Raw genomic sequence first — 24236 nt, forward strand, 5'->3', positions numbered from 1 at the left:
CTTAATTTTGTAGCATTTATTAAATTAAAGGACCTTTTAGTCAAGCATGAAGTATATTCCTAGAAGCTGCGAGGCTGAGGCATGAGGATTGCAGGTATGAGGCCGGTCTAGACTATTCAGAAAATAGTCCATCTCAGAAAAGAGGAGGCATTCAGTTTTCTAATAGATAATGAGTGCATTTAAGCAGGCTTTTTGAATTTAATTCATTATACAATTTCACTTAAAATATAGCAGCTCTGCAGTATGTGCACAGGTTCTACACTCAAGCATAAATCTATTTTCAAGTTTTTAGATTTATTCTTAACACTAGCTAAACCACTACATCCTGAACCTGCTCAGTACCCCACATTTTCCTTGCTCCCCAGTGCACTGCAGTGAAATGTGTTTGCCCACCTCAGCTCCTTGCGCCACGGGCAACACCAGCTAGAACTTTGTAACCCACCTCTCCATTCCCTACTCAAGCACCAGCTACCAAATCTTGATACACAGGAGATATTTAAAGGAAACTTTTAAATGTACCATAGTATAATTTGAGAGGATGTCTGCACACTTAGACATTTTGACTAAAGAGGAGCCAAGAGTTTAGTGTATCAGAGCTTCTGCTTAGAAGGTGCGGGGCTGAAGAGAGGGCTTAGTGGTTAAGGGCACATACTGCCCTTTTGAGGACCTGAGTTTGATTCCCAGCACCCACATCAGGTGGCTTATAACTGCCTGTAACCCCAGTCCAGGAAAATCTGACACCTCTGATTTCTGTGGGCAGTTTCACTTGTGCATATACACTTCCATAAAATTAAAATAATAAAAATAAATCTTAAAAACAAAAGGCTGTAGAGGAATTTTAATTTAGAACATGGCTGCTCTGGTAAGAGGTCACATCCGAAAACCGTCTAGGTCTGTGTGATCTGGCTGGTATAAAAACACACCTTTGATCCAGGAGACAGAGGCAAGCAGAACTGAGTTCACAGCCAGTCTGATATAGAACAAGTTTCAGGTAAAGAAAAGCTTAGTTACATGCCTTTAATCCTAAACAATGAAGGTAAAGATAGTTTGTAGAAGGAAGCACCGGTGTTTGAAAGTAATGTCTGGTTGAGAGGCAGAAAAGGTGACGAATCAGAGAAAGAGTTGACAGAATAGCATATGCCCAACTCTCACAAGAGGAGAGAGAAAAAGGGAAACTCATTAAGGGGTAATACAGAGAGAAGAGGCAGTTTTACTGGGACAGTAATAGAGGGACAGTTTGCAGAGAGACCAAGCTAGACATAGAATGAGCCAGAAGATTAGAAAAGTTAGTTTGAGGTCCTGCAGAGCAATTCAGGAGCCAAGAGAAAAGTCAGATTGAAGAAGTCAGCTGGAGAAAAAATTGAGGCAGAACAGCTGAGTTGAACCAGCCAGCCCAGAGCTCAGTAGGAAAAAAAGGTGAGCTTATTAAGCTGTAAGTGTCAGAAGGTGAAAACTTTCTATGCCTCGGTTAGTACACAGGTTAGAAGCTTCCGGGACTAGGCCTAGGTTAGCAGAAGTGACAATAATCCTCCAAGACAACAATTGAACCAGGAGAATAAACCACCTTTTACAGGTGGCAGCAAAGGGGCCTCAGTTCAGTGCTTGGCACCAAACAGTACTTTGAAAAAGAAATCATTTGTGTGGGTGTTTGTCCTGCATTTATGTCTGTACCACATGCTGGCAACTACTCTAGGAAGACAGAAGAGGATGTGGATCTGAGTTACAGACAGTTGTGAGCAGGCATGTGGGTGCTGGGAATCTGATCGGGGTCCTCTGCAAGAACAGCTAGTTCTCTTAACTATTGAGTCATCTCTCTCGTCCCCAAATAAATTTTGATCAATGAGAGGTTATACTTTTAGTGCATGAGTTACTGACATGTTTTTTATTAATTGCTTTGCCTATAACTGTCTTCTGTCTCACTTTTTTTTTCTTCTTTTTGAGACAGGTTCTCACTTGGTAGCTCAAACTAGCCTGAAACTCACTTATTATATACCTTAGGTTTAGTCAGTCTCTGAAGTCTTGTTTACAAGTGTAAGGCAGATGGCTAGCTGCATATCCTCTAGAGGATGCTCTGGGGGAGCTCTGATTACCAGTCTCTTGTCCTGCTTTCCTGTTAACATTGTCATATGGAAGCCATACAGCAGATATCTGAGTCATATACTGTGGTGTGCTTTGAGTACGGCACTGTCACTCCATGTCCTCAAGAGTCTGTGGCCTCAGGATGCAGAGGTGTAGCGGTTGGACGTGCTTGTTGCTCTTGCTAACCCACATTCAGTTCCCAGCATCCACATGGTGACTCATAACTATCTTAACTTCTATTCCAGGGGCTCTGACATCCTCTGTGCGTGAACATACAAAGAACACTCATACACATAAAATCAGAATAAATAGCTAAGAAACAAAAACAAATCAAGCAAACAAAAAAAATCTATGGTCTAACAATGTAGTATGAGAGTTAGCAGATTTGCATAAATGGCCAGGAACGTGTTTTAGGCTTTCTGGGCTAAACAGTCTCAACTCTGCCATTGTGCCCCAGAGTAGCCAGAAACTGTGTAAGTAAATGATTGTGGTTGTGTTACAGACATCTGCAGGATCCACTTGCCAGTTCCTGGCGGAGTGGACCTGTTTCTTACTCTGCTGGCAGACCCACAGCAGCAATTTCCTTCGAGATTTCCATTGTTGAGACTGTAAAATACACAGATCGTGTGGTTCAATTAAAAAAAGAATAACCAAGCCTTGTTTTTAATTCTTGTTTTCCTCTTTTCCCCAGGACATTTTATTTCCATACATCAGAGAAAACGTTAAGGAGTACCTGCAGACACACTGGGACGAGGAGGAGTGTCGGCAGGATGTCAGCCTGCTGAGGAAGCAGGTGAGGGCTGCCTCTTGCACACTCCCAGTGTCTTAGAACACAGGTGCCTGGACCTTGCAATCAGTGCCCTGGATTCTCGTAGACACTGTACTGACTTGCCTGCCTAGGAATTCACAGCATGTAATAAGACAAGTCAGAGCGATTTGTGTCTGCAGAATTGCTGCTTTCAGCGACTATTTGGATTGCACAAAAGCCCCGTGTGTTTGTGAAATTAAGCCTTTCTGGTGGAATACAAAAGGGTTCTGTGCAGTCTCATCGCATTTCATTAATGTCACCAGGTGACGGCTCTTGTCATTTGCTACCCTCCCACCTCATGGCACGAAACTACCCCCTTTACAGATTTGTCAACCAGTTTTCCCTTGGCCGACTGGGCTTCAGACTGCTGTCTGCTGCTCTTCCAGTCTGCGTTCTTTCTTCTTCCTTGTGGGGTGCTGTGGAAGCTGCCTTCAGGGGCAGAGGTTCTTACCAGCAGTGCTCCTGCCCTGGTTTGTAGAGTGCTGTCCACAGGTCCTCTCCTTACGGTGAGAGGTGAGGGTTAGAAATAATAGTGACACCCTTGAATCATACGGTGTTTGAGTTTGCTGGGTTTTCTGGGTAACTTGAGGTTATCTTTTTTATTGTCTCTACACAGGTTCCATGCATACATATTTTCTCATGGTCAGATAATGCATTGCATTTCTACAAAGTCCTTATAAACGAATTGTTTTTCATTTTTATGTATTTGTTTTAATGAGAGTGTGTGTGTGTGTGTGTGTGTGTGTGTGTTTGTACATGGGCTGTGGTGTGTTTGTGCTGGTCAGAGCACAATTGAGAAAGTAATTGTTTTCCTTTTGATCATGTGTGTGCCAGAGATTGAGCTCAGGTCATTAGGCTTGGTGGCAAGTGTTTTTTTTATCTGCTGCTCCTTTGGCCACATTGCTCCCTTAAGAATAGTTTTGTTAAACACATGCATGCATGGGTGTATGTGTGTGTGCAAGCATTTGTGTATAATACTTTTCAAGGGCATGTGAATAACCTCGGTTTGTCTGTGAATAAAGGCTGAAGAGGACGCACACCTGGATGGGGCTGTCCCGATCCCCGTGGCGTCTGGGGACACGGTGGAGGATCTGCAGCGGACGATCCAGGCTGTGGTAGATAATGTGTTCTGGCAGATGTCTCATGACCGCAAGACCACAGCGCTCAAACAGCTGCAGGGCCACATGTGGAAGGCGGCGTTCACAGCTGGCCGCGTGAAGGCAGAGTACGTGCTGTAACGAGGAAACATTTCACAGGCCCCAAGTCCACACTCACCGGAGCTATTCTTCTCTCCCGTTAGTTGCTTGTAGCTAGTAAAAATTGTTAAGGTTGCCAGGCACAGGTGTGCACAGCTTGAATCGTAGCGCTTAGAGAGACAGGCAGATCTCTGAGTTCCAGGGAAGCCAAGCGTACATAGAGACCCTGTCTCAAAATACAAGATAAGATCAGGCTTTTGTTTTGTTTTTTAAAGAAAATGAGTTGTTGAGTTTTCTTTTCATAAGCATGTTACTCAGCTTGGTCCCCGAGATCTGCACATGGCCTTTGGGGGGGTGGAAGACTGTTTGTTCTGTTTAAAACAGCTTCTTCGGAAGGCAGCTTCAGCCTGCGTGGTGTTGTGCATCTGTGACAGCGGCACTTAGGGGCTGGACTTCCCTGAGCAGTGCCGCTGTCACACGGTGCTAACCCTGTCTGCTTCTCACAGCCATCCGGCTGCAGAGAAGGCTTAGCAGTGAGAGCACTTGATGCTCCTGCAGAGGGCCCAGGTTGATTTCTAGCACCCATAAATGCATTCTTAGGGGACCCAGTGTCCTCTTCTGACTGACGTTGGCCACTGGTCACACACATGCTGCACATATATACATACATACATGCATGCAAAACACTCATACACATAACATTATAAAGTGAATAAACGCAGAAAAGGAGAGGCAGTGCTGTGAAACCATGCTCCTGCTGTTTTGAGGTTGCCCTGCATTGTGACTTTCTCTCTGCTCCAAGTCTCAGGTATGGGGATTCTGGTAGCTCTCCTGCTGAGTATTGTATTGCTGAGAGTTAAAACATAACAGTTTAGGCCAGTGAGGTGGCTTAGTGAGCAAGGGTGAATGCTTCCACTGACAACCTGAGTTCAAGCCCTACGATCCACGTTGTGGAAGGAGATAAACACCTTCCGCAGTTTGACCTCTGACTTTGAGATGTGTGCTGTGCCATGTGCCTATGTGTTTGTGAGTGTGTGGATGCACTCATGCACATACGTACGTACATCCGGACACACAGACACAACAGATGTAAAAATGTTCTAAAGATAGGGTCTCATGCATGTTCCAGGCTGGCCTGGACGTGTTGCAGTGTAGCTCAGCATGGCTTTATGGGAATTTCCCATGTCAGCCTTTTCAGTGCTGGAATTTATAGATGTGTTTCTATACCTAGATGACCTTAGAGAGTCTTTTTTTTTTTTTAAGGATTTTACTCAGTTGCCTTATATAAATCCTCATATTCAAGGCCATTTTCAGATGCTGTGTTTCTTTTGTATTTCATGTATTTTGTTAAATGAGATGTCATTTCAAAAAATGTTGCTGTAAGGATCTGCCTTTTAAAGGAAGCATTGGAATTTCAGGATATGCCCTTACATATATGCAAGAAGTACTGTTACATATAACAAAACACTAAGCTAAAATAAATGTTTTAAAAATGGGGAAGAAAGCATTTTCATGTTTCTCAAAGCACGATGAAAGGTAAATTTTAGTCTTAAATTACCTCAGTTCAATAATAATAACACAGTATGTTTATGTTATTTTTATTTTAGCTTCTTGAGAGTTAAACATGTTTACTTTCTTAGATTTGTTTATTTTATTTGTATAAGTCTTTTATCTGCATGAATGTAAGTTTACCACATACATGCCTGGTACCCATGGAGATCAGAAGAGGGCATTGGGTTTCCTGGAACTGGACCCACAGGCAGTTGTGAGCTGCTCTGGGTGCTGGGAACAAAGCCAGGTCCTCTGAAAGAGCACTAGGTGCCCTTAACTCAGAGCCATCCCTCCATCCACAAGTCACTTTGTTTGTTTATTATTTATTTATTTATTACTTATACAACATTCTGCCTGTGCACCCAGATCTCACTATAGATGGTTGTGAGTCACCATGTGGTTGCTGGGAATTGAACTCAGGACCTTTGTAAGAACAGCCAGTGTTCTTAACCTTTGAGCCATCTCTCCAGCTCACCAGTCACTTGTTATTTCATCCATCCATTCATGCCTTTTATGGTCAAATACTATTCTCTCCACCAAACTTGTTGCTTCTAATCTGTGACGCTGGAAGTCCAGTGACCTGTTTATTAGGACCACAGGGATTGCCTGTCTCATGGAGTTGCTTCCCAGGTTTTCATTCGAGCCAAGGAAGAGAAGTATGTGGCGTCTGTGCATTTTCTGAATTTCATCTGGCTTGATGAAGTTTCTGCTTTGTAACTTGCTGCATTTCCCTCCAGGTTCTTTGCAGATGTGGTCCCAGCAGTCAGAAGGTGGAGAGAGGCTGGAATGAAGGTGTATATCTATTCTTCAGGGAGCGTGGAGGCACAGAAGCTGCTCTTTGGGCACTCCACGGAGGGAGACATTCTTGAGGTAGGTTACTTGGTGTACTGCTTTGTTTGCTATCGCTGTGAAAAGTACTATGACCAAGCGCAGGTTGGAGGATTATTTGGCTTACATTTCCTCGTCAAGTCATTTGGGGAAGTTAGGGCAGGAGCTCAAGCAGGAACCTAGAGGCAGGAACTGATGCAGAGACCACAGAAGAGGGTGGCTTTATTGGCTTACTCTTTATGGCTTGCTCAGCCTCCTTTTTTATGCTACCCAGGGGCCACCTGCCTAAGGGTGGCACCACCCTCCTTACTTACTAATCAAGAAAATGCCCCACATGTATGCCCAGGGGCTAGTCTGATATACAGTTCCTCAACTGAGGTCTTTTTCTTCAGTGATAACCGGTTTGTGTCAAATTGACAAAAACTAACCAGCATACTTGGGTTACGTTGTTTTGATACTATCAAAGCATGAAGTCTTGAATAGTAAAAGACATCTCCTAAATAAGCTAAATTAATATCCAGACGGTAGTACTCACTGTTGTACAAAGATGTGGAGAAACTTAAGGGTACCTCATATAGAGGGTGAATGGCCTGAGCCAGCAGGTCATTCTTCAGTGTCTGATTCCTGCAAGAGAGATGACCAGGGGATGAGAAGATGAAGATAGGAATGTTTGCTTACACAAGCTGATGGCTCATGCAAAACAAGTTTATTAAGTCCAGCATCTTACGCACAGCTTGCAGGGGGAAACAGGACACACTTAGCAGGAAGCTAGCCAAGCAGTATTGCATAAGGGGATCATGGGTATCTCAAGTATGCCACAGACCAAGCCTTGGGACTGAGAGCTGATAACTCTTCAGGGTGAAAAGCCAAGTTCTCAGGAACAGAAACCATAACTCCTTGGAGGCCCTGTCCCCAGCCCCAGAGTGACCTTGCGAAGCCAGAACCAGGTTCCTTTTGTCCTTCCATCGGGACCTCTGAGAAACCTGGCTTTGCCTGGCTTTCAACAGGTGATGTGTTTTGTGTAGTTCCAGTTTTAAATTGTTAAATTGGAAGTCTTAAGTCTATCTTGCGCTTGAAGATCAGGCGACGTTTGTTTAAAATGTGGGTTCTGGGGCATTGGCTCAGTTGGTAAAGTGCTCGCTGTGTAAGCCTGAGCACCTGAGTCTGACTCCCAGTGGTCACGTACAAGCCAAGCTTAACAGCACGTGCTTCTCATCCCAGCAGCGGGGGTGGGGTCGGGGCAAGACAGCAAGCAGGAAGACCATCTGAGCTTCCTGGCCAGTCTTGACAAATCGGTGAGCTCTCCAGGATTGGAGAGAGACCAGGTCTCAGAAAATAAGGTGGAAGGGTTGGCAGGTGGGGTGCATGGGCAAAGGCTCTCCCCTCCAAGCGTGATGAGCTGAGTAAGTGGAGAGTGATGGAGGAGTGCCTGTAGCTGCTCCCTCAGACACAGCCACACACACCTGCACACACAAACACAAAATGTAGTTTCCCAGCCATGTGTATTGGAGCACCTGCAGTCCAGACCTTGGGAGGTTAAGGCAGTAGTGTCACCGTTTCAAGGGCAGCCACTGTATCAACCATTAAACTATGAAAAGCAGTGCCCTGTGTCCTAGGAAGTTTTGAGTTGTCAGGAGAGGTCAAGAGTACATTAAATATCCACCCTAAGTAATTCTGGTAAGGCTAGCACTAAAACCAGATACTCTGTGTGTGTGTGTGTCTGTGCGTGTGTGCGCGTGCGTGCATGTGTATGTGTCTGTGTCTGTGTGTGTATGTGTGTTTGTGTATCGACATGCTGACTCAGACCAGAAAGTATATGTACTGTTTTGCTAATACAAAAAAATCAACAACTCAAGAGATTCCTCCCCTCCCCAGCAGGGCTGACTGAACAATTAGTTTGGTCTTTTCTGCAGGGAGTTGGAACCCAGGGCTTCATGCAATACTAGGAAAGTGCGTTGCCACTTTGCGACACTCCTGTCTCTGTAATGAGTATTTTCTGGGCCCACGTTGGGTTTCTAGGGAACATTTTGGTTTTGGATAATGCCGTCTGTATTCTAATTTATATATTCTTTTTGTCTTCCATAGCAGATATCAAACCAGTAATGAGATCCTTTAATCAGTGATGGCTATTTTCTAGATACAGATGAAAACTTACTGCTAGTGAGACACACAGTAAGGTCAAGATACATTGGACATGGCAATTGCCTTACTGATTTCAGTAATAAAAGTCTCATTTTCCAGATACCAAGTGTGGCAAATAGAAGTGTGTAAAATCAGTCTCAACATTTTTAATAGTTAAAAAAACCAACCAACCAACCAACCTGGGGGCTTGTGAGATGGCTCAGCAGGCAAGCCTGATGACCTGAGTTCAATTCCTGGAGCCCATTTAAAAAAAGTCAGGCATGGCAGCACCGTCTTTCGTCCCCACACTTTTACAGGGAGATAGGAGGTGGAGAAGCTAGCCTAGAATACACAGTGTAGCAGAAACTACATGAAAGATTCCACCTCAACAAATCACAAACTTCAAACCTAATACTACCTTTTTGTCTTTGGTCATTAAACTTGTTTTTAGTTGGAGAGACATCCAGTCAGTCACAACTGAATCTATATGAACTTACTTTAATTACTGTTGGTTCTATAAAGTACTCCAGTAGATATATTTCCATGGATATTTACGGAATAAAGTCCCTGTGATTGGCATGCATTTCAGAGGAAGGCCTGCAGGGTGGACAGACGCAGTGGATTGTAAGTGTATTTGTACTGAATACCCCTTTCCATTCTCCTTGTTCAGCTTATTGATGGCCACTTTGATACCAAGATTGGACACAAAGTGGAGAGTGAGAGTTATCGAAAGATTGCAGATAGCATTGGCTGTTCAACCAACAACATCTTGTTTCTCACAGACGTCACTTTAGGTGAGTAATTGCCTGGTTGCTTGTTTCTTGCTGTCGTTGTGGCGAAGTACCGAGGGAAGGAGGCTGGTTTTGGCAGTTCAGAGGATGCAGCCATCATGGTGGGCAGAGGTGTGTTCCCTGGAGTGGCTCTGCCTCTCATGTAGTCATACCTGGGCTATAGCTCTCTGCTGGCCTACACTGGAGGTTCCACAACCTCCTCATCCTTAGCCACACCTGATGGAGACTGGCGAGATACCTGAGCCCGTGGGGGACAGTGTAGAATCACACCTTAGAAGTTCTCTTAATTGGATGTCAGCTTCACCCCTCCAAGGGAACATCATGGAAGGGATAGGGGCTAGGGAGATGGCTCAGTGGGTAGGAGCACTTACTGTACAACCATGAGAAGCTGAGTTCAAATCCCCAGTACCCACATAACAAAGTGTAACTGCATCTACCTGACATCCTAGCCTCGGTGAAGAGAATCGTGTTCTAGGAGCTTGCTGGCCCACCAGCCTAACCAAACGAGTTCTAGTTCAGTGAGAGACTGTTTCAAGACATTAAAGCCAAGATGATTTGAATATGATAAAAATTATTATGCATGCACGAACCACTGCAGTGATACCTGCCTCCATGTGTAATTAATATATAGCAATAAGGAGAAAAGTTTGCTTTCGGTCCTTGGAGCTTGGTAGAAATTTGTAATCTGGACAGATAGGACCATTCACAGAGGCTTGTCGCCCCCGGGGTTGGAAATGGCATACTTAGTGAGGACCAGGCCCTCTCCTGTGTGTCTGGCTGGGCTGGGCTTCTATAAATTGCTTATATTCTTCCATTTCTGAGAAAGGGTTTCTTTTACACACCCGATTGCACTGTAGGAGAAACAGATGGCCAGAGCAAGCCCAGGCTTATTTTATTCTTTGAGGATGTGTTTATTTTTATTTTACGTTCATGGATGATTCGGCTGCCATGTGTCTGTATGCCATGTGCATGCTCAGTGCCTGTGGAAGCCAAATGAGTTTGTTAGATCCTCTGGACCTGGAGTTTCATGTGGTTGTCCTTTGTCATGTGAGTGCTGGGAACTGAAGCTGGGTTCTCTAGAAAACAGCCAGTACTCTTAACTACTGAGCCATTTCTTGAGCCCAAGGCTTACTTTATAACAGATAGCCAGACCATATGAAATTATTAGGCATGCCACCCATGCTCTACTCTGTGTCAAGAAGAAAAGGGTCATCCGTGTCTCAGGAATGACACTCAAGATTGTCCTCTTGTCACCATGGGAATACATGCACAATACAAGTCTTAACATATATGCACATATCATAATTCTAACACTTACTCATTTGTACATTTGTATACTTTTTATGGGAGTGGGGACACACTTGCTATTGTACATAGAAAACAGTAGACAGTGTGTGTGAGGTGGAGATGGGAGGTGTGAGTTCCCTCCTACTGTGGGTTTAGAGAATGGAGTTCGTGTCATCAGATTTCTAGCTGCGCTAGCTCACTGGCCCACGATCTCTCTAAGACTACTTTAGCTTTCTTCATATTTTTGTCTTTAGGTACTTTTATATATACCCTGTGTATACCTGCAGTTTCAAGTCTTTCTTGTTTAATTTAAGCCAATCCCTAGGGCTGAAGTTCTAGAAATTAATTTCTAACTTGAGCAAAAGGAGATGTATACAGTCTGAGGAAATCAGAGTATATATTCCCAACTCTGTTTTTGTATGTTGTTGTTTTGAGACAGGCTCTGGCATTTGCTTCTGCCTTCCAAGGCTAGGATTAAAGGCACGGACTATAAACCATATCTGGCTATAGTCACACCATCTAAGAATAGGATAAGTTAGCCTTAAATGGAATCAGCTTCATCTAGAAGTCCCATAAGAGCCCTCCCCTCTACCCCCTTGCAGCTTCATCGTTTAGTCAGGAGGAACGGAACATGGATGCTCTGGAGCTGGGAAGGAAGAGGTAGTGGTTGCCTGCTCTGCTCCTCAGTCATCTCTGGTCCTGGGGCTTTTTGTACCGCACGGCCATCCCTTCACTTGAAGGCAGGGCAGAAACCCAGGCTGATACACCAAACGATTCCAAAGTGTGAAAGGGGAAAGTAAAAGGCTCTTTTGGAATTGTAGCATGAGGTGTCTGTAGAGCACACTGGAGTACTTGGGGCCTAGATCAAGGGCTGGCAAGCTTTTCCTCTAAAGACCAGATAGTCTTCAGTCCCTGGCGAAGCTCTTCAGCCCTGTGTTCACAGTGCAGCAGCAGCCACAGACTATGCAAACGAACAGGCCTAGCGGTGCGCCAAACAACTTTACAAAAGTGGCATGCTTGATTTGCCAGCTTTCATTTTAGAGCGTTGGGTACTGTGTCAGGCTGACAGTTGAGAGTTTTAGGCCTACTGCTTGCTTAGCTGTTTCCATATAGACTGCAGCAGGAGATGATGCCGGTGAGATGGTGGTGAGAATCGGAGCAATATTAAGGTGGGTGTCCACATGCCTCTTGTCCAAGAATGCTTCCTAGCACACAGTAGATGCGTTCAAAGATGGTACTAGCCGTTTTTTCAAATAAAATTACAATGGAGAGATGGCTGTAACCCAAGGGGATAGCTCCTCTAATCGCCAGCCTACCTGATTTAATGAGACTGGCCTTGTTTTCAGTCCGTTCCATCCAGCCCCAGCCCAGTCACTGACCATGATGGGCCCACAGCCTAAGGAGGTGTGAACAGTAATAAAGAGCATTGTGTGGCAGCTAAGAACTGTGTCAGGAGCACACGGCTGCTCTAATAGAGGGCTGGCGCTGCATGTTTGGAGTGGAATTTTGAACAGCAAAAAGATGTGAGTCTAGGCAGGGGCCTCACATGTTGGGGCCTGTACTTCAGCTGGGTTAGATCACGGGCCTCCTTTGCTCTCTCTACTCAACAGTTGGTGTTATACCCTACAGCCTGCCCTTCGAGAAACAACTCCACCCTCTGGGGCTAATTTGCGGGAATGGGCAAAGGGCGTGGGCCAGAGTGGGCCTGAGCTGCACTCGGCGGTAGCTCTAATTACAACACAGTATATGACAGGCTGTGTTTTCTGCCTGCCACACGCAGTCAAGTGCTTCCTAGCATAGAAGTTATATATATAAAGAAAAATAAAACCTTCCTCACTGTGCCTGTCTTTTAGCTGCAACAAAAGCCAGGCCAAACTCACTCCTTGTGCTCTCTCTGTTGACTTAGCTGTCACCTCAGGCGTCAGGTGTTGGCGTGTCTCACTGTACTTTGATTTTCCCAGAGGCCAGTGCTGCTGAGGAAGCAGATGTGCACGTGGCTGTGGTGGTGAGACCTGGGAATGCAGGATTAACAGATGACGAGAAAACATACTACAACCTCATCACGTCCTTCAGCGAGCTCTACCTGCCATCAACATAGAGCAGCTTCTGAGGAAGACTAACAGTTTCCCCAGTGTCTGGCTTTGTCTAATTGTAAAAGTAGCTTACTTACGTGCACACAGAGACACATGCAAGTGTATATACATGTACCTGTGCTCAGATTAATTTCCATGGGTACATATGTGAGTAAAGTTGTCAGTTCCATGAGGACCAAGTTCATGTAAAGATGCTTTATATATAGACCATAAATCTAAGTCTTTACCGAGGCCAGAGTGTATATGATAGAAGAAACCACAAAAGTACAAATCAAATGTGTGATGCTTATCAAATTGTTTACCAAAATAGAAAGCTAGTTTTGAGAAATTATTATCCAGAGACCTTGTTATTTTAAAAGCCAGAAGCGCCTCAAGGGCATGTGTAAGAGGAGCTTACTGTCCCTGTCCATGAGTGAGGGTCCTAATTGCTGCACGAGACTGCGCAGTGAGCAGAGCTGGGGAAGGTGGTTCTGATCAGTCAGGTATCGAATGTGCCGGCATGCCTGTGTTCACGGCAGGTGCCGGGCTCCTCGAAGCCTGCCAACGCCAGCGCCACTCTGTAGCTGCCTTTTCATGTCTTAGCGCAGTTTCAGAATATGTTTATGACTATTTTTAAAAATGTTTTATTGAAACCAGTGTAATGCCACAAGAATTCTAGCGTGTAATAATTCCTCTGAAATGGATGTGAAGATGTAAGTTTTATAACAGCATTGTTTATCCTGATGCCATTCTAACAGGATTTCATGTCAGTTTCATGTATTTAATTAATAAAGGCATTTCTTCTTTCAGTTTCATATAGATTGTGGTTTGCACCTCATATTGTCAGAAGCAAAAAGGAAGGTGAGGCTGGAACAGCTGAACATTTGACCTTTGTTTAGTTTTTGCATAGAGTGTGTTATATGCTTGTCTGTTTAACAGAATGTAAGTGAACATCATTTCTTGGCTTCAAGTTGTGTTTGAGTGTTGCTAATTCAGACAGCAAGCATTCAGTGTATGACTGAAGTTTCTTGGAATTTTGATCACCATGGTTTCTCACCCCACATTTTAATTGGTGTGTGAGTGTGTGTATGTGGGTATGAAAGGCACACACAGTTTCTGTAGGTAGGTAGGAGGTTTGTGATAGTTGTTTCTCTCCTACCATCTGGGGCCTGGGGTCAAACGCAGGTCATGGTGGCAGGAGTCTTTATCTACTGAGCAATCTCTCTTTTTTTGCCTTTTGAGACAGGGTTTCTCTGTGTAGCCCTGGCAGTCTTGGAACTTGCTCTATAGACCAGGATGGCCTTAAGAGATCTGCCTGCCTCCGTCCCCTGAGTGCTGGGATTACAATTGACCACCACCATCTCATTTTTTAAAAAGCTGTATAAGAAAATACTCGAAGGAAACAGTTATGTTCCTAATTAATCAAGAAAATCATGGAGGAATAATTTGGGAGATGTATTGAATAAAGGAAAAAGTCTTGCAAACAGGAGGAGGAGGGGTTAGGAAAAAATATTATGTTGATTCAGATTTTTCATCAGACTAGACAACAGAATCTGATTCATCTAAGTCATAGGAATGGGAATAATTTGTAAATGGTAAAATCACAAACTAATGAAAGGATTAATTTCATATATGTATTTGTAGATAAGTTCACAGGCAGATGGTAGAACAGATTATCCTTTAAAGAGAAAGCCCGGTGTGGGTGCACACACCCCTGTCATCCCCTGTAATCCCAGCCTTGGAAGAAAGCCTGTGATCCCAGGGGAGGTAGGAGGTAGAAGCTCTGAGTTCCCAGCCAGCCTGTCTACATATGGAGGAGTTCTGGGACATTCAAACAAACAAACAACCCAACCAACAAAACAAAAACCACAAAAACATTTCTACGGGGCTAGAGATGGCTCAGTGGTTAAGAGCGCTGGCTGCCTTCAGAGAGGACTAGGGTTTCATTCCCAGCACTCACATGGTGGGTGGCTCGCAGCCATCTAACTCCAATCCCAGGGGTCTGATGCCTCTCTCTGTACCAGGCATGCATGTGGTCCACAGACACACATGCAGCCAGAACACACATACATGTATAATAAAATTAAAATTTCCCTCCCAGGTCTCTTGTTTATGGGGAGGATGGGGACAAGGTACTCTGGAAAAGGTCACTTTTTATGCCCTTGTCAAGCCAGATATGTTTTGGTTGTTCTTCCTCAGTGGCACTGACTTCCAAGCTACTGTTTCCAGGAGGGAAATCTCCGAAGCGGATTCTCTAATCTGTAATTCTGGAGCAGAGAGGCTTGCTTTTCAGGCTGGCCTTAGTTGCTGAGTGTGACTGAAGTTTAGTGTGACCGAAGGTGGACAGCAGGCTCTTAAACGCAAGCATAGGTGCAGAGCAGGCTTTGCCCAGCAGGTGGTGCTGTTTCCCCACAGACCTTGTCAAAATAAGGTTTCCCCGCAGATGGAACAGGGAGGGAGAGGGCAGATGGTTCATTTATCTTTGAGAGCCAATAGCGTGCTATTGCAAGAGCAGAGTAGTTGAGCAAACTTGATAATAATGCCAACCACAACCCACCTAGTAATTCCTTTTCTCTCTCATTTCTAACATGGTTTTCAAAAATATTTACATATACATACACATTTTTGGGTAGATAAGTTGTAGCAGCAGTGTTTAAAGGTGCTTGTTTTCAGATACTTTTTCATTCCTATCAAAGAAAAAAAATATTAAATATAGTATGTCTCATAACAGTTTGCTATATTGCCAGTTGTGCCTTGATGTCAAAATTATAGTATCTTCAGGAAAATTCAACAATAATGCACAGAGCCTGGCCTGGTGGCTTACATCTATAATCCCTGACATTAGAGGCCAGCCTGGTTTACATAGGGAGTTCCAGGTAGTAGCCTAGGCTACACTGACTGTCTCAAAACAAAAACCCCCATGGTTCTTGCTAATAGAATAATAACCCTTGAGTTTCACTCAGATTTCTTCTGTCGAGATGTGAGTCCTGAGTTTGATGTGAGAGACACATTCTTTGTACTGGCAGAATGTACACGGAGGTGTTAGAAAACTAAACAGAGACAACACAAAATAAGTCATGGGGCTGCAGCTTGTAACCTAGGTTTAAAAGGAGGAGAGATGAGAGATTTAGCCATGAGTGTCGACCAGGGAATCGGGAGCCCGCTGGCTGCCTACAGTCAGAGAGGTGTGCAGAAGTAAGTCGTCTGATCATTCAGTCTCAGGGACCCAGGAAAACATTTAGACTGTGATCTAAATGTGGGATGAAGCTACAGGAGACTTCTGAACAGAAGATACTAGTGACTAAGGTTTGAAGAAACTGTTTGATGGAGAGTGGATTGGGCTGGTAAGACCTGTGCGTGGAGAGTTGGAAGCAGAAAACAGGTATTTTTTAAATGGATCAGTATTTATACGTGTGTTTGTGGTGGAGGCCAGAAGATGGCATCAGCTTCTCCAGACATTTGCAGTTTAGTGACTACGTTCGCCCACTCCAACAGCAATAGAAAGATTGCCTCTCTTCTCCTTGTAAGATTGCACTGCCACATTTCATTGAGTAATTCCATCCTAGAACCACACGCAATCTGTCTGGGGAATGTTTTTAATTTTCCAACTCCTCTAATTGCTCTATTTGCTGGATCCAAGACCAAAGACTATTGTAACAGAGGGCTTGCAGTGGCTGGCTTTGGAGTGCTAACAGCAAAAATAGACGTGGACACATTAAGGATGTTTTAGAGGTGTCGATAACCACATTTTGTTGACAGGACTTAAAAGGGCAACTCCTAGATTTTAGCCTGAGTCACTGGCTAGACACTGCTGCTGCTGCTGCTGCTGCTGGGTAAACAATGGCTTGATGTGGAAAGATGGAGAAGGGATACCGAAACAACCAAAAGCAGTGGGATACAAGCCCAGAACCTGAGGCTCTGGCCTGACTGCAGAGCAGATTGAGGTTGAGAGGTGATTGGCATAGAGATGCTGTTAAAGCATGGAGTTTTGGTGATGGGAAGCCCTATTGATGGAGAAGAGCCAGAGAGCCCTCAGGTTTCAACATTTGAGATCAAGCCATGGAAGGAAGCAAGCCAAGAAGAAGACGAAGAGAGTATGTCCAACTCCCAGTACTGATGTAACTAAGGGTCTGCTTTCACTTTAATCTCTCCCTTTCTAAATCAGGTTGCATTCTGTGTTGCTAGCAATTAGACTTTCAGTGTATTTGGGAGAGGTTAGGGAGGGGGACATGTAAATCCTTATCAGCCACAAAAACAAAACAAAACAAAACAAAAGGCTTCTCAAGCCTTCCCTTTTGTTTCAAATTCCTTTGTGATCAAAATGCCTGAGTAGGGGCTGGAGGGATAGCACAGTAGCAAAGAGCTCTTGCTAATTCACCGAAGGTCTTATTCTATCTCTCCTAACAAGCTTCTTGGCTAAGTCTACTGCTTGTCTATTACCCGTTATTCTGCATAGCTGTGGTTAATACATTTGTCCTTAGCTATTTCAGCAAATGGTCCTGGGTAGCTGCCTGGGACTTCTCAAGTTAGGGAAGGTGAAGCCAATCCCTCTGAGCCATTATAGGAATCATCAGACTGGCTGTTGTGGTGGCCCACCAGAATTAATCCTTGAAATTCATATTTTGAAGTCCCAGCCCAGTGTGCTCACATTTTGCAATAGGCGTTTATGAGGCAATTGGACTAAAAAAAAGTGTGGTAGCACCTGTCTGAAATGCCAGTACTCTGGAGGCTGAGGCAGGAGGATATGAATTCTGGGTTAGCAGGGATGCATAGTAAGATTCTGGCTCAATAAATAAAGAAATAAGTAAATGGATGTCATAAGGATAAGGCTTTACTCCAATAGGACTCAATGAGTGCTCAGTGTAGCCATTTTCTTAGACCCCAGACTGTCTTATCTCCTCTTCCTCTCCTCCCTGTCTAGCATGTAAGGTGAAAAGGTGGCACCTGTAAGTCAGAAAAAGCCTTTCCCAAAACTCCAACCATGAGCCACAATGCTCTGCTAGGCCATGTTGATTCAAGAGCTCTTTTGTCAGGTGCTGGAGTTTGCTCATTTGCTTGCAAGGAGGCCAGCTACCATGCTGTGTGGGAACCCAGCTTCAGACTACACGTGGAGGAACCCAGGCTCCAAGTAGGTCATCAGCCTCAACCTCCCGACATAAGGATCAGTCAGCCTTCCACTGCTTACAGTCTCCGGCTTTCAGGTCATCCAGCTGAGAGCCCGGACCCCAGGGAGCAGAGAAGAGATGTGCCTGCTGCGCCATCAGTTACCAGCACTGAGTCTGAGAGTTGAGAAACGGTTTTATGCCGCTGCATTTTATGACACAGAACTAAAACAGGCATCAAATGAATCTGTGCTGCCAAGCAGAACAGCGGCTGTCCTCCCCAGCACAGAGGCCTGTGCCGCAGCGCAGTGAGGAACATCAGTCTCCTTTTCCTCACCTTTCTTCTGGGATGTTGCAGTTGTCCCTGGCTCTACAATCATGTGGGCTTGAAACCACGAGGTGTCTCTGACTTCCTCACTTCACATTTTTTTTTTTTACTTCACATTCTTTATATAGTCAGACACAGCCACTGCTTTTTCACAGCAACCCTTGTTCTTTCCATTCTCAAGAGCCTTTGAAGTCATTCGATTAACTACATTATAAATACGATACCCTACAGAAAGAGCAGTCAGCAGGCCATGCCTTCAGGTTTTGCATTAATCAAAGGGCAGTACTTACAAAATCTCACAAATCTGGGCATGGTGGTACATGTCTATAATTCCAGCACTCAAGAAGAGGAGGGTACATATCACATTGGAGGCTATCCTGGACTATACAAGACCTAGTCTTTAAAAACAAATGGACAGGAAGTCCCACCCCTAACCTAGAAGGTATTCATAATTGGTGCTTGCTGGGAAATAGGAAGCCAATTTTCTCAAATGGAATGTCACTGGGTATATCCACAACACAGCAAACAGTGCAGGTCCCATGCTCAGTAGTTGGCTAACAGACACATATACAAAAATCTCCATGTCCTTTTGTGATCTCTTCTCTTTGTCATATTGGTTTTCTTTCTTTTTAGTTTGCTTTGGTTTCAGCTTTTTATTGAGAAATTGGATATGGAGGTGGGAGGAGTTGAAAAAGAATATGAAAATTTTAATATACAAAAACATTTTCTCAAATAAAATGTTTAGCTTTGGTCTCTATCCCTGGCATTGAATTCCTAACACCCTTAGAATGTAGCAACAATGTTTTATTCATCATGAATATCTTCTGGTCATACTGTAGTTCATGATACTGAGTTAGGGTCATGATGAGGCTGGGCACCTCAAGGACAGAGCGCTCAGACCTCCAACCCACTCACTTCTGGGAGGTGGGAGGGGCAGCTGGGGATGGAAGCTGGGCAAGTGGGACACTGAGGACAAAGGAGTCTGGCCTTCCTCCTCTACCTAAGCACCTCATTGGACTGATCCTGAGTTGTATCCTTCACAATAAAACAGTCACAACGAAAGTGATCTGCAAGCTGTTAACAGCAAACATGGTCATGTGTGCACACCCATGAAGAACTGTTAGTGTAAGAAACGAAGTCATGAATTTGCATAAAACACCTTTATTTAGTGGCCAGATCCCAATGAAGAATGCCAGTCTTTGCTTGATTCTGTTAAGATGTGCTGTTACATATACCCTTAAGAAAGCAGACAAGTTCATCACCAAAAGCTGTTTCACTTGGAGTGTGTGCAGTAAAATAAAACTGTTTGTCCTTTGATTAAGTCTTTAAAATATAAAAATGAAAAAGAAAGGAACCCCAAAGCAGTTTCAGAACTAAAGGATGTCACCCTGGACTATTTACAGTGAGATGCCTTTTTGATGACACCCTGCTTGAGGCTCCTCCCCACACTGAGAGTTCTTGCTCCCTTTCCTGCTCAGTCATGATGAGTCCTTCCTCACTCGAGACAGCTTCCACTCAGTCTTTCGTCTCTGAAATCTCTTCGATACTTCTTTCCTCCACTCGGAAACCAGCAGTCTATTCAGTGGACACTTTCTGAGCACCTGCTGTATGTGAGGGAGGCACTGTGCTGGGAGTGCAGATTTAGATAAAGCAACATTTAAACCCCTCGTTGGGATGCTACGCTTTGGGCTGAATTTATAAAATACCGTCTTTCACATTATAGTCTGGGGTATCCCGAATTCACAGGGGCCGTGAATTTGGGGATTTCCTGAAACAGTGCACTCAGTTGGGGTGGGGGGGGGTCGGTTGCTTGTGCACTTAGCATACCCTGTTGGCATAGGGGATCTAGGATGGCCTTGAACTCATGCATCTGTGGTCTCATCTTCTGAGCTCTTAGCAGGTGATAGACCCAACAGCTGTTTGTGCAAATGTGGTTTTGGGGAAAGCAATGCTTTAAATAGCTTCGATAAATTCCAGATTTGAGAAATCCCCAAGTCCCTGAACTACAAAGTTTGGGCAATACATGTATGTGAAAGTCTCCCCTGGCTTGGATTTGCAGCAAGAGTGCTAACCTCCCATCTTTCCTCAAAGCCCACAGCCACCCTCATACCTCCCCAACCCAAACCCCACCCCCGTGCAGATTTCTTTGTGCTTCTTCAAGAATCCTTTTTTTTCTTCTTTTTCTTTTTTTCTTCAAACATATATTAAGCCTGCAGGTATCACCCCTCTCATATGTGAAACCAAAACAAGGTTCTTGCCTTTGGTCCACACCTTTGTCCACGAGGCCTCCAGAGATCCATGAGAGATGCATTTGAAAAAGAAGGCAAGCCACGAGCTATAAAACCGGAACTGTGCACGACAGTGTGGAAGCAAAAACTAAACCACGCCCTCTCGACTGTACCTCATGCCACCCCCGGCAGACTGTCCCTCTGAGCATCTGCATTTGGACGTTTTTTTTTTCCTCAGGCAGTGACTCAAGTCCAAACGCTTGAGTGGTGGTGGTCTTCTTTCGCATTCACTCTTTGCAGCACGTTCTTTCTCTGGATCCACAAAGCCGACTGCTTAACAGTGGTGAAGGCAGCCTGGTGGGAAAGCTGTGCCCATTCCTCTCACAGGCCACAGTCACAGCTTCAGTACAGCGCCCACTCAGTTCTCCACTCAAGAATATCGGTTACCAGAGCCACAACTTCCCCTCAAGCTCACACCAAGCCCTTTGGACCTGGAGGCGACTTAGGGAGTTGGCAGCATTCTCGTGTTACATTCCGCCTGCCTCGCTCTGCAGGAGGAAGAGGCCGGGTTTGCAAGGTGAAGAGGGTGAGAGGAGCAAGGCATTCTGGGAGGGCGGGGGCGGGGCGGGGACCATGCACAAGCTTGTGGCTCCGTCGTGCGGTATGTTTTCAGTGTGACAGCGTGTATTTCCACACAGGAGAGCTTGTGCTTGTTCATGAAAGAAATAACTCTGCCCTGAAAAGCTCTTCTGTCCAATGTGGCCGAGAATATGTGTCTGTGTGTGTGTGTGAATGTGTTGTGAGGTGATGTGTCAAGTCCTGTGAGTGTATCCTCTTGGCCCCTCCCCTGTTGTCACACCCACCGAGCCCCTGAGGACAAACTGACTGATGGGTTACACCTGGTCAGTCTGATATTCAGAAGCTTCTGACAGGCTTTCTGAGAAGCTCAGGAAGTTCTCCTGGTACTCGGAACACACAATCTCGTAGCGGTAGTGCCGGAACTCCACAGCCAGGGTGCCAAAGTACGACAGGAAGCACATGACCAGGCCCCACTGGACCCTGGCTGCGTACATGTGGATACGTTGGGCCATGAGGATGAAGTCTGGGGCACAGCGGTCAAGGAAGGTAATCAGACACCGTTACGTCAGTCTCCATCACTGGCAACGCTGGTAGCCATGGCCACGCCTCACAGGCATGTCACAGGGCTAGCTGGGAGCTGATATTTGCATGTGTTATTAAACAAACCTGAGCTGTGTGCCACGCTGGGCATGTTTCTGGATGTCTTCACAGATAATCTCTAACAGTTATCCTGTTGTCACTGACAAATAGTTTACAAATAGTGGATGGACTGAGGCCAAGCAGGTAACTTGCCTGAAGTCATTCTTACAAAGGCATGAATTGTTGGGTTTACACAGACACCTCGGCCATGTGACTGAACTGTGCCTGACTAGATGTGAGGGTAGCGAAAGGAATGTGGCTCTGTGGACGTCTCACATCTCAGTACCACATACCAGTGTTTGCCCCACAATGCTAATATGGTGACTCCTCTGCTTTTCTCCCTCTGGATCTCTGGTCGCACGTTAAATAAAACATGTAACCAAAGGAAGAGAAGCAGTCGAGAAGGCCTTTGTGAGCCCAGTGTGGTTGTGTGTGCGTGGAACACCGGTCTTGGGAAGTAGAGGCAGGAGAACCCAGAGTTCATGGCCAGGCTCACTTACACAGTGAGCCTTGAGGTCATGCTGGCCTATGTGAGGACCTGTCTCAAGATAAAAAATGTTCACAAAAGTAAGGAGGGACAAAAGGTGTAAAGCGGTGTAAATATCAAAATACATTATATTTTGTATTTTGCAAAACAGTCACGAATGTAAAAGTAAATTAAAAATTAAAAAAATTCTAAACAAAATAATCCCAAAACACCAATAAAATATCAAGTGACAGTCCTATTCTTAAATATATGTATGCCCATATCAAAGAAACATATATGTGTAATACAGTGTGTGCGCACACGTATGACCATGTATATGGAGGTAGAGGAGCTGAGAAACGAGCAAAAAGTTCCCTGGACATATCTGAGAACTTGTATCTGTGCTCTGTCTTTAATAGACAGACCTAAAATCCTCAGGGGCTTTCGGAGAATAAAGAAACAGATGAAACGTCTTCAGCCGATCCAAGAAACCTAGATACTCAGCAACTGTCCTGGCTGAGTTTGTGTCAACTTGACACGAGTAGAATCGGCAGAGAGGAAGGAGCCTCAGCTGAGGAAACTGTGAGCCAGCTGTAAGGGATTTATTTTCTCAGTTAGTGATCAATGAGGGAGGCCCCGCCCACTGTGGGTGGAGCTATCCCTGGGCAGGTGGCCTGGGTTCTATGAGAAAGAAGGCTGAGCAAACCAGAAAGTAGCACCCTCCATGGCCTCCGCATCAGTCCCTGTCTCCAGGTTCCTGTCTTGTTTGAGTTCCTGTTCTGCTGACTTCCTTCAGTGATGAGCAGGTGTGGAAGTGTAAGGCAAATAAACCCTTTCCTCCCCAACTTGCTTTTTGGTCCTGGTTTTTCCTCACACACAGCAAGAGAAACCCTAAGACAGCAGGGCTTCCGAGTGTTTAGATGCAGCACAGTCAGAACCATTAGCTGTCAGCCCTAAAGTCTCTGAAGGTCCGTGCACATTCTTCTGACTGAGGGTACAAAGTGTCACCCGGGCTGCGTTAACTTGTTGGGGAGATGGCAGCTTTGGTTTCTTTGACCATATTGTATCAGATTGCTACAATTCGTGTGATCCTGGACACATTAACCTACCTACGAATCTAGACCTATGATCGAAAGTATTGAACCACTCCAACTGCTGAGAATGATGCCTAGGGATGCTCAGCAAACACTGGGGATCATTGTGACTGAGGTGTGCAAGTGTTAGCCATGCATGGCCACTTCTGGCGTCTGAGGAGAACGTGTGTGAGTAAATTCTGGTTACTACAGGGTGTAGATGAGCCTGAGCCATTCTTCCCAGCTCACTAGGAATAAAGGCTGATTTTGTTTTTCATTTGCTCTGTGCTCTGGGTAACTGATGGGTGGGGTGGGGTTTCTAACAACAAATGCCAGCCACAGGCTCACGTATTTGAAATCTCCATCCCCAGTTGGTGGCTCTGTTTGGAAAAGTTCCAGAACTCTTAGAAGCTGGAGCCTTGCTGGAAGAAGTATGTTACCAGAGTGCAGACTCTGGTTTTTATAGCTTCGCTCTCCTCCCCGTTCTCTCTCTGTTTCCTGTGCATGAGTGAAAATTCAGACCGCCAGCTTCCAGCTCCAGCCATCTGCTTTCCCCTGTCTGTGGCCATGTGTTCCCCCATTGTGATGGACTCTAACCCTCCGTGTCCACTCGTCTTCTAAGTTGCTTTTGGTCATGGCATTTTATCATAGCAACAGGAAAGTGGGACAGAGAGGGAACTGGTGACTTGTATTGGGCCAGGCTACTGGTGCTGTCACCGAGCCCAGCTCTAGTTCTTCAGTCTCTCTGGACTTGTCTGGGGTCTGAGGGAGTAAGGCCCACTCTGCCTTTCTCTTCTTCTGTTTGTTGATAACAGGCTGTGGACAGGGCCTGGGCCATTCTTCCCCAGTTTACTAGGAATAAAGGCTGATTTTCACCTAGCTTATCTTTGTCTGTTCTCCATTGGTTCAAAATCTGAGGCAAGAAAAGCACCCTGATGCTTCATGTATTTATTCTGGAAAACCTCACACATGTAGGTGACCTAGTTCCTGGATTTGTTTTCCAGAAAATCTTAGAACACTGAAAGATATAAACATTTGTCCCTTGAAGGTCACTTTAAGGTTAATTAATGACCTAACCCTAGTAGGAC

General features: G+C 45.0%; 2 protein-coding genes across 7 annotated transcripts in view; one reads left to right on the forward strand and one right to left on the reverse strand.

Annotated features, from left to right (window-relative positions):
* Positions 1-13548, forward strand: part of Enoph1 (enolase-phosphatase 1) — a 28921-nt gene extending 15373 nt beyond the window's left edge. The window contains exons 2-6 of the mRNA XM_021646131.2: positions 2771-2872; positions 3910-4112; positions 6372-6504; positions 9254-9377; positions 12623-13548. Of these exons, the coding sequence (XP_021501806.1) occupies positions 2771-2872; positions 3910-4112; positions 6372-6504; positions 9254-9377; positions 12623-12759 (699 nt within the window). The 3' untranslated portion in view covers positions 12760-13548. The remainder of the gene's footprint in view (positions 1-2770; positions 2873-3909; positions 4113-6371; positions 6505-9253; positions 9378-12622) is intronic.
* Positions 13549-19304: 5756 nt separating this feature from the next.
* Positions 19305-24236, reverse strand: part of Tmem150c (transmembrane protein 150C) — a 60581-nt gene continuing 55649 nt past the window's right edge. For all 6 annotated transcript variants that reach the window (XM_060381004.1, XM_021646126.2, XM_021646125.2 and 3 more), the window contains exon 8: positions 19305-21493. In XM_060381004.1, coding sequence (XP_060236987.1) covers positions 21285-21493 — 209 coding nt within the window. In that variant the 3' untranslated portion in view covers positions 19305-21284. The remainder of the gene's footprint in view (positions 21494-24236) is intronic.

This window comes from Meriones unguiculatus, chromosome 3 (genome assembly GCF_030254825.1).
Source record: "Meriones unguiculatus strain TT.TT164.6M chromosome 3, Bangor_MerUng_6.1, whole genome shotgun sequence".
NCBI lineage: Eukaryota > Metazoa > Chordata > Mammalia > Rodentia > Muridae > Meriones > Meriones unguiculatus.